The 11,111-nt window shown below is 35.0% G+C and overlaps 1 protein-coding gene across 1 annotated transcript; it reads right to left on the bottom strand.

Annotated features, from left to right (window-relative positions):
* Positions 1-478: 478 nt before the first annotated feature.
* LOC133558875 (heme oxygenase-like) lies at positions 479-10,887 on the bottom strand. The gene is made up of 6 exons (XM_061910015.1): positions 10,768-10,887; positions 10,650-10,688; positions 5,187-5,298; positions 4,895-5,110; positions 3,166-3,438; positions 479-3,089 (listed from the first exon to the last, which is right to left on the bottom strand). Exons 1-6 carry the CDS (start codon positions 10,833-10,835, stop codon positions 2,934-2,936), a joined length of 864 nt encoding a protein of 287 aa, XP_061765999.1. The 5' UTR covers positions 10,836-10,887; the 3' UTR covers positions 479-2,933.
* Between the last annotated feature and the right edge of the window lie 224 nt (positions 10,888-11,111).

The following is an 11,111-nucleotide window of genomic DNA, read 5'->3' as shown; positions in this document are numbered from 1 at the left end:
TGTTATTAAAAGTGTCATTAATCTATTTCATGTAAAATTAAATTATTAAATAATTTACAAAATTATCGACTACATAATTTTATGATTTAATTGATTATTGATTTCATTATTTAATGATTTAATTAATTAATGACACATTTAAGTAATTATTTCAAGATGTATTTATTTAAATACTGTCCCATTTAACCCTCCATAATATGGGGATTATCTATATATATATATATATATATATATATATATATGAATAATTTAATTTTTTTTTTCACTTTAGCAGCTGGGACTGAGCAGCGTGATTTATGATCATTTTACTAAAAATGCCATACTTTAAGCTCCTAGTATGATAATGTGTCATTTCCTATTTGGCAAGACGGATGCAGGAAATGATGCCAAAACATGAAGAAAAATGTCAACCAGCTGGACTTTTGAATGTCAGCAAGGACCAAAAATAAGAGACATTTTTAACAGAAGCCAACAGAAGTTGTCCTTTTCAACTTTCTTTTATTACAAGGTCAACTTGGTATCAAAAAGCACAGAGACAGATATGTACAAAATAACACTGAAGCTACATGTTCATGTAGGACATAAAAACAACTTTCTGCACGATTCATAATAAGTCAACGGTATTTTGCACTCAGCAGACTCTAAAAATCAACCAAGATCAAATCCAGAAGTGGTCTCGGATCTTTACATGGTTTGCTTTACCTGTGCAACAACAACAAAAGTGCCAGATGTGAAAGACCCACACGGAAAAATGTGTTCTCTCTGAATAAATGTGTCGTGTAAACAAAGAAATTATTCCTTTTTCTAGTTTTCATATAATTGCATATTTCCCTTGTAATTGTCCTCATTGTGCCGTGTGGCGCAGGAAGTGTTGCTAATGCATTTATTCATGGTGGAATTTGTGTACGAAAAAAATATTGAACAATTTAATTCTCATGAATTTGTTTTCGTCCAAAACGTTCATCAAATTAAATTTGAGTTCAAGTCAAATACTGTGCTATGAAAATGAGGGATGTGAATCTTACAACAACTCACGATTCAAAATGGATTCTCCATTTTACATGATTCTCAAAAATATATTAAGTCGGTATATAAATAAAACAGGTTAGAGTCTTTCCTGCTGCAGATGTGTGACTTGCAGAGAGTAAGCAAACTTCTTTAAAAATCGATTCTTGAAAAAAAGTTTTACGTATACTGTATATATTGTTTAAAAATACTATTAAATTGATTAGAAAACATAAAAAACAATTCTGTAAAATAATCAAAATAAACTGATTCTTTAAAAAAATATTTAAAATAATACTTGCAATCAATTCTTGAAATTATAATTAAAAAGGTAATCGTTTCTGAAAATAAAAAACACTATATTGATTTAAAAACAGAAACAATTATAAATTCTGTAGAAAAAAAAGTATTCTTAAAAAATCCCTGATTATTAAAAGAATGCAATTGATTCTTAAAATTATAATTTTGAAAAATGTAGTTGATCATAAAAAAATCCTACAAACATTAAATTAATACAAAAAACAAAAAATTGTGAATTCTGTGGAAAAAATTAAATAACATGATTTAAAAAAAAAATGTAAATCTTAATTTAAAATATTTTTTATCAAATATTTTTTTTAAAAACCTTTAAATTGATTTAAAAACATTGGATTAATAATGAATTTTGTAAAAAAAAATGAAAGAAAAAGAAACAATTCTTTATAAAATACATATATTTTGATGTTAACTATAATTTTAGAAAACATAAACATTTTGTATAATAATTACAATTAACTGGTTCATTAAAACATATTTAAAATAATATTTGCAATCAATTCTTGAAATTATAATTAAAAGGTAATCGTTTCTAAAAATAAAAAAACACTATTTTGATTTAAAAACATAAACAATTATAAATTCTGTAGAAAAAAAAGTATTCTTAAAAAATCCCTGCTTCTTAAAAGAATGCAATTGATTCTTAAAATAATAATTTTGAAAAATTTAGTTGATCATAAAAAAATCCCACAAACATTAAATTAATCCAAAAACCAAAAAATTGTGAATTCTGTGGAAAAAATAAAATAACGTGATTCTTAAAAATGAAAATAAAAAATACTTTAAATTGATTTAAAAACATTGAAATAATAATGAATTTTGTTAGAAGAAAAAAAAGAAAGAAAGAAAAAGAAACAATTCGTTATAAACTACATATATTTATATATTAAATATAATTTTAAAATAGCTATTATTAATAACTATTTAAATTGTGAATCCTTTCAGAATTGGAACAAATAAGAATTCCAATTTGAATTTGAATTCATGTTTTTCAGCACCCCTAATAAAAATAATTTCACACAAAATAAAATACATTTGGAAAAAAATTGTGATGAGTGTGGGGATGAATACAATTCTGCTTTGGGCCCCAATTCAGCCAGGTGTGGCCCTGCATAAAAAAACTCTATGTGGCTGTTTGTCTGAAAACAAATCAAAACAATATTAATTTGGTGTTTGTTTACATTAAAATGGTGATTTTCGGATCTAAAGGAGGATGTTATTCTGTTTAAATGCTAAAAACACTTAGTAGAACGCACAAAGCGTTGAACCCACAGCTGTGCTGTTTTAGCCTTTTCTTGCAAAGTGCAAAGTCGTCACATTGGTGACATCGCCAACTACTGGCCTGGGATGCAAACTACGGTCCTTCCATTTGGCTGGGAACCGCCCATGGTCTCAAAAACGGATGTTTTTTTTTTGGTGCATTCACTCAACTCTAACCCCTCATGGGCGAGTTGCAGCAGCTTGAGAAAAATAAAGAAAAACATGTTTGTTTGTTTGTTTTTTAAACCTGCTCAGCAAACTTCAGTCCCGTTTGAAAAAATGCATTTTAGTCCCCCAGAAAAAAAAAAAGTAAAAGTCCATAAAACGAGGAAGCATTGGAAAAAAGGTGCGTTTTAAAGCATCCAGATTCCCATGGTGACAACGGCCACGAACATCCCCAGCGCCATCCTGAGGAGCGTCGGAAGAGCCACGGTTCGGTTTAAAAAGACTTTGGAAGTTGGCTGCCGCTCTGAAAGCACGCTCAGCATCTTCTGCACGCCCTCAAACACCTGCAAGCACACCCAGGTGATCCATCAGGTCTCCCGAGCGGAGGTCATGTGACTTGAGTAGTGAGCATGTCCTTACCTGGATGTTGTGTTCAAAGGCCCTCACGGCTTCCTCCAGCACGCCGGCCCTCTGCTCCTGGCTCAGCTCCAGCACGTTCATGCGGCCCCTGTAGAGCTGCTTGAACAAGTTGGGGCTGGACACGCCGGGAAAGGCGAAGAACGACAGACCCTCGCTGCTTTTCAGGCCCATGGACTTCTGGGCGACGCGACCTAGGACCTGTCCTCCGGAGAGGTCGCCTAGGTAACGGGTGTAGGCGTGAGCCACCAGGTACTCTGGGTTTTCTTTCCCGATCTGGAAAGAAGACGGGATGAGCGCTGGTGTATCGTGTGTGTGTGTGTGTGTGTGTGTGTGTGTGTGTGTGTGTGTGTGTGTTTCTACCCTTCTTGAGACATCAACAAGGAAAAGTACCTTCCATATGAGGACCGGCGAACAAGTATGGACCGAAATCATGATCCCTATACGGAAAACCATTGCATCTAATAGAGAGCCAAATACTAGAGTCTGTGAACATTGCTCCAAAGTCAGGTTTTTTTTGTTGTTGATTTAATGTGCATACAAAAGTAAACATTGACAGGTGCAAAGGCAGCAATATATGATAAAACAAGACGGCAGCTAAAGAAGGACTTCACTATTCATCCCTGAAAAAACCCGCCAGGTGAACAGCTGATTCTACGACTTCCGGTGCTGACGTAAGACAACCCGCGTCCCATATGTGACCATAGGATGAATAAATGAACTACGATACTAAGACTATGGTGGCCATTAACAGTTAGCTTCTACAGCTGGGTTGCCCAAAGTGTGGTCATCGGCCTTAAGCACATTAAAAAAAACAAAAAATATAGATCTCATTTGCACCCCTGGTGGTGAAATCTATCAGATTTAGGGTGGTCCCAAAAAGGAGGGAGTTTTCAAATTAAGTGTGTGTTGGTTTTAAAAGTGCTCCCCCTCTGGTCAATTTATGAAATAACAAGTGTGTGTAAGAAATTGAAATGAACACCCTTTGGCCAAAATTAATAATTAAAAAAAAATTTATATAAAGACATACTGTAATAAATTTGAAGTAAATAATGAAGATTAAAAACCAATTAAAAACAAAACATTTAATAACAAAAAATAATGAAAAGCAGTCTTTTTATACGACATTTGTCTTATAAAATTCGGACTTTAATCACAATTGCAAATTTTTTTTTTGTCCTTGTAAAACGGTGACATTTTTGGAGTAAAATGATGACTTTTGTCATAATTTTGCCAAGTAAAATTTCGATTGTAATTATAATATTGCCAAAATGTTAAAGTTTTCTTATAAAATTGTGACTCTTGTTGAGTAAAATTAAGACTCTTTTCATAAAATCGCCAACATTTTATTCAAGCTGTTCTTGTAAAATTGTGACCGGTATCGAGTAAAATTCCAGCTTTTATCATAATATTGCACAAATGTTAAGTTTTTCTCTTTAACTTTTCACTTGCGTTAACTAAAATTGCGACTTTTATTATACCTGCCAAAATTCTAAGTTTTCCAGTGAAATTGTAACCTTTTTCTTGTGAAATTCAAACTCATTTTTAACAACAAGCTTTTTTATAGTTGCATAGTATGTATTTATTATTAATGTTGTGAATACAAATCTTTATATATCTAGAAAGGCTGGTCCTAAAGAGGTAGGCATTTTTCGGAGGTCTCAAGAAGGTAACAAATACGAGAGTGTGTGTGTGTGTGTGTGTGTGTGTGTGTGTGGCCACGGAAACCAACCTGTCGCAGCCTGTCGCAGTATCTCCTTGTTTCCGCGGGCACCAGCATCTTGTCCTTCCAGCCTGGACCGTAGAAGAACTCCAGGTCTTTCTGGACCGAGTCCAGCCGGGCCAGCTCCGCAGGGAAGTAGATGGGCTCCACAGCGGGATGCTTGCAGTTCCTGTCTAACTCTTCTTCCAACGTCTGGTAGATCTCATGGAGGGAGCTAAGGAGCAACTGAGGAGACGAGAAGACCGTCGAGTAAACAACGAAAAAAAAAGGTTTGCAGCATTTTGGAGGACTGAAGACTTACTTTGTATTGTTGCATGCTGACTTGTCCCTTCTGGAAGCTCAGCATGAGTTCTGTGTTCTCCGCCCTCATGTGACTTTCCATCGTCACCTTCTTGATCTGCTCCGACAGATCCCTGCAGGACACACAGTCGTGTTAAAGGCCTACTGAAACCCACCACACAGTCTGATAGTTTATATATCAATGATAAAATATTAACATTGCAACACATGCCAATACAGCCTTTTTAGTTTACTAAATTGCAATTTTTTAATTTCCCGGGAGTTTCGTCTTGAAAACGTCGGGTAATGATGACGTGTACGCAGGACGTCACAGGTTTTAAGGAAGTATGAGGGCTACGCACACACACAACTAAACGTTGTCTGCTTTGATGGCATAATTACACAGTATTTTGGACATCTGTGTTGCTGAATCTTTTGCAATTTGTTCAATTAATATTGGAGAGGTCAAAGTAGAAAGATGGAGTTGTGAAGCTTTAGCCTTTAACCACACAAACACATGGTGATTACTTGTCTAAAATTCCTGGAGGTGAAACTTTACTATGGATCACAGTGCGGTCAAGCGAACATGGATCACGACGGAATGTCAACCAGCAGGTTTCGGTGAGAAAATTGTGGTAAAAAGTCGCTTCTTACTGGATATCAGCTGAGCTTGTGCCGTCCAGAGCTGCCGTCGACTTCCCTGAGACATTGGCGTCAAGACACCCATGGACACACCTCCGACTATCAGGTACTATGAAACTCACTAAAACACTAGCAACACAATAGAAAGATAAGGGATATCCCAGAATTATCCTAGTAAATGTGTCTAAAAACATCGGAACCCGTCCCAATGCAATCGCGTTTTTTTTTTTTTACTTTTTAACTTGTTTTTCTAGTCCGTCGCTATCAATATCCTCAAACACAAATCTTTCATCCTCGCTGAAATTAATGGGGAAATTGTCGTTTTCTAAGTCCGAATAGTACTTTTTGTTGGAGGCTCCCATTATAAACAATGTGAATATTTGAGGCGCCATCAACATGTGACGTCATCGTCTGCGACTTCCGGTAGAAGCAAGGCTTTTCTCTTAGCACCGAAAAGTTGCGAACTTTATCGTGGATGTTCTCTCCTAAATCCTTTCATCCAAAAATTCTGGATGAGCCCGCCCCCGCGTATGCAGAGTAAGTCGGAACTTGCATTTACTTTTTAGATAAATTGTAACCGAGTAGACCCCGCCTTCCGCCTGATTGTAGCTGAGATAGGCACCAGCGCCCCCCGCGACCCCAAAGGGAATAAGCGGTAGAAAATGGATGAATGGATAGTTTTAATGCAACAAAGACACGCTGCTTTGACTTTGTTTCATTGACTTTCATTCAGATTCGCTACATTTATTTACGTCAATCTATTTATTTTATGATATATTGTTTACTGCTTGCAAAAAAGCATTCCTTCAGCTCGTTAGAGAGACTCCTTCAAGCAGGCATGATCACATGACTTTTCTTCGCCCATCCGATGTAAGCACCAGTGACCTTTGACTCCGTTTCACCAATCAAAGGGAGCCTGGCAGTCACATGACCGCACTCAAAACTGCAAAAAGAGACATGATGACGGACGGCCTCGGATGTTTACAAACTAGAAAAAAGTACTCCACTAACATGTTGCAGTAAGTTGGAGATGTTTTTTTTTAAAGTTTTAGCTGCACTTGTGCTAACATTCGAATGGAATATAAGTTTATTGCCATTTGCACAGCATGGATGTTCATTTGTGTCTTAATCACGAAAGCTTTTTTTAGGCTGAATTTATGTAATTGAATGTTTTAAGTTTGAATTTTTTGCATCAACTTATGCTGACAATTTCATTGGAAAAAAAATACTGTAAAAAAATAGTTCCAACAAATTAGTGTACACAATTGCAGTGTAAAAAAATCAGTGTATAGTTTTTTTTTCATTATTTAGTATATAAAGCTTAGGTATTTTAAAATCCAGTGTATAAAAATTCAGTGTTTTAAAATCCAGTGTATAAAAATTCAGCGTTTTAAAATTCAATGTAAAAAATTCTGCATTTAAATATTTTTATTGTAATAAAATTAGTGTAAAAAAATTCAGTGGAAAAAGCAGAATCAGTGTATAAAAAATATGTTTTAAAATTCAGGGTATGAAGATTCAGTGTTTTAAAATTCAGTGTAAAAAATTCAGTTTTTTTAAATTAAGTGTAAAAAATCAGTGTATAAAATTTCAGTGTAAAAAAAAACAGTGTATAAAAATTCAGTGTTTTAAAAATCAGTGTATAAAGATTTTGTGTTCTAAAATTCATCAATCCATCCATCCATTTCCTACCGCTTATTCAATTTATTGTTTTAAAATGTACTGTAAAGAAATCGGTGTAAAAATTCAGTCTAAAAATTCACTGTAAAACATCCATCCATCCATCCATTTTCTACCGCTTATTCCCTTTCAATTCAGTAAAAAAAAAAAAATTATTGTATACAAATTCAATGTATAAAAATCAGTATATAAAAATATTTGGATTAAAATTCAACAAAAACAAGAGTTAGAAAATAGAATGGCATTGTAAAAAACAAAAGTAAAAAGTAAAAAAAAAAGATGAGTTGTACTAACAGGTAAATAAATGAAACTAAACTGTACAGAAGTTACACATTGTGTAATTAATACAAATGTGAAGAAGAAATAAAAAATAACTTCAATGATGGCAGCATTGTACAATTAAATAAAAATTTAAATATGTTTTCTTATTACACTTATCTCCCTATGCACTATGTATTATTGCACACATTTTGATATTGTATAATGACACTGTTGTTGTTTTTTTTTTATTTGGTTTTATCTTTGAGGTAAACATTGCACACATGTATCCTCACACTGACAGGTGGTCAGCTGTCCATTTAATCTACAAGGTGTGGGGTGAACTCCTTCCTTCCCATCCAAGTGTCCTGGGCTAAAAGTCTCACGGCCGCAGGTAAAATTTGTTAACGTCATCAGTGACTGTAAAATGTGCTTCAAGCTGTAGTAGTGTCCCTGTCATGCAGACACACATCAAATCCAGTTCTGACGCAGGTAACATTTAAAAATTGCTACTAAATGAATCAAAAGTTGATCATCAGCTACTTAGTATTTGAGTATTTTATTCAAACAATGAAAACAATGTGTATATTCAGTGGTACAGTGCACACACACACACACACACTAACTCCAGTTATTGTGTATTTACATTGTTTTTGTCCTAATTTTTTCCCCTTATTTCCTTTTTCTGTTGTTCTTCCTTTTTTTTGTTTTTTGTTTTTCTTTTTCTCTTTTTAATCTTGTTTCCCCTTTTTAAAATGACAAAATGGTTACTCCCCAGTTACTGAGCACTTGAGCATTTTTTCACTGAATACTTTTACTCAAATAATTACTTGGATGACTCATTTTTACTTTTACTTGAGTTAAATGACTTTATGTGGGGCACAATATTTAGCTACTCTGCCCTTGAGAAAATGTCCACTGCAGAGGACGCTGATTCTCATGAGGAGACTTTACAACCCACTTAAGTCATTACTGTGATCTTTTTCTTGCTGTGCAATACGAGTGTTAAGATAGTGTTTTTTGTTAGACTTTTACCTATACATAGTGCAATCGTTAGTGAGCATTATATATATATTTTTTAATTACTTTTTATTAACTTTCACATGTGTTACTCCATATAAAAATCTACACAGCAACAACATAATTTCCCCTATTGTGGGATAAATAAAAGTGTGTCTATCTATATGCCCACCTCTTTAAAAAAAGAAACAAACAAGCTTTGCCACACACCTTAAAGCAGTGGTTCATAACTTTTTTTCAGTGATGTACCCCCTGTGAACATTTTTTGAATTCAAGTACCCCCTAACCAGAGCAAAACATTTTTGGTTGGAAAAAAAGAGATAAAGAAGTAAAATACAGCACTATGTCATCAGTTTCTGATTTTTTAAATTGTATAACACTGCAAAATATTGCTCATTTGTAGTGGTCTTTCTTGAACTAGTTGGAAAAAAACATATAAAAATAACTAAAAACTTGTTGAAAAATAAACAAGTGATTCAATTATAAATAAAGATTTTTACACATAGAAGTAATCATCAACTTAAAGTGCTCTCTTTGGGGATTGTAATAGAGAACCATCTGGATCCATCAACTTAATTCTAAACATTTCTTCACAAAAAAAATAAATATTTAACATCAATATTTATGGAACATGTCCACAAAAAATCTAGCTGTCAACACTGGATATTGCATTGTTGCATTTCTTTTCACAGTTTTTGGACTTACATTCATATTTTGTTGAAGTATTATTCAATAAATATATTTATGAAGGATTTTTGAATTGTTGCTATTTTTAGAATATTAAAAAAAAAAATCTCACGTACCCCTTCGCATACCTCCAAGTACCCCCAGGGGTACGCATACCCCCATTTGAGAACCACTGCCTTAAAGACCGGAGCTCTACTGAGTATGTATCGTCAGCTCCAGATATGAGCGTTGACATCAGTCTGATAGTTTTTATTTTTCCTTCTGCCAAAATGCTAACCTACATTAGCGCCATGTTGCTGTTAAAATGTGAGTGTAGTATAACTTTAGTGCCGTAGCTAACTAACACTTGTATCCTCCTCTCCCGAGCCTTAATGTTACAATGTTGTAAGCTATATTTGGTCAAGTCATAGGAAAGTAAATGCACTAAATTATTAATGACTATGTTTTTGTCAATAAAATTTTAAAGTGTAAATGAAAATACAGTGCCAGACTTGTCCAGGATGTACACCGCCTTCCGCCCGAATGCAGCTAAGATAGGCTCCAGCGACCCCAAAAAGGGACAAGCGGTAGAAAATGGATGAATGGATGGATGAAAATACAGCTTCACCACTTTAGTCATATTTTTTGTGCTTAAGAAACTCCTCTATGAATTTTAGCTCCGGACTTCTTCTATTTGTCTGGGATTTTCATTACTGCCACAAGTGGTGGAAATGTGTATTACAACTAAGTACCGCTATGGACCACACCCGCAAATGTTGTGTTCCCAGTAGGACTTCTCACTAAAAAGCACGACCAAAACTCTATTGATGCACCTGTGAACCTTACAGTAGTAAAATATGGACTTTTTCAAAATCATGCCACCTGGTTCAAAATTCTACTTTGTGTTATTTCCTATGTAATGGTGGCATGGCATGAAGCGGGTCATAAGAAGTTTGATTGATTGATTGAAACTTTTATTAGTAGATTGCACAGTACAGTACATACTCCGTACAATTGACCACTAAATGGTAACACCCGAATACGTTTTTCAACTTGTTTAAGTCAGGGTCCACGTTAATCAATTCATGGTAAAGAAAGGACCTCCAAAGTCCAACTGCGTTATGGAAGCCCCATCAAATTGTTCAAGACCAGTCCTATATTTTCCTTTAAATAGTTATAATAAAAACAACGGGACGAATAGACAAAAATAGATTCTTACATTTCTGCTGTGTGCATCTTCTGTGCGTCCATCGTGGGGCTGAAAAGAAGAGAAATGGATGGATATAAGCAACGGGGTCGCTACGAAATAATGCATAAAGCCAATAAAGAGTTCTCACTGTGAGCTTCTCCCAAGGCGTCTTGCGGTGGTCCTCTCCGTGTGGATGTTGTGCAGAGTCTGGGCCATTCCGCCCGGCTTTTTATATGCGGCCCGCTCTGCCCTCCCACTGCTGGAAGGAAAACAGGAAGTGTGCGATCACATCATGCACAAAGCAGCATTGTGTGTGTGGGAATGAGCGTTACCGTGACGCAGCAACAACTGGTGAGGGGAGGAGGGGGAGTTGAGCAATGTTTGGAATAACACCACAGGGAGGAGGGAAGCTTGGGGCTTAAAACATGACTCGGCAACGGCCACATTGCGCATTGTGGAAACATGACAAAGGCTTTTTGAGGAAGGAGGAGT

This window comes from Nerophis ophidion, linkage group LG01, assembly GCF_033978795.1.
Source record: "Nerophis ophidion isolate RoL-2023_Sa linkage group LG01, RoL_Noph_v1.0, whole genome shotgun sequence".
NCBI lineage: Eukaryota > Metazoa > Chordata > Actinopteri > Syngnathiformes > Syngnathidae > Nerophis > Nerophis ophidion.
This window is presented reverse-complemented; position numbering and strand designations above follow the sequence as displayed.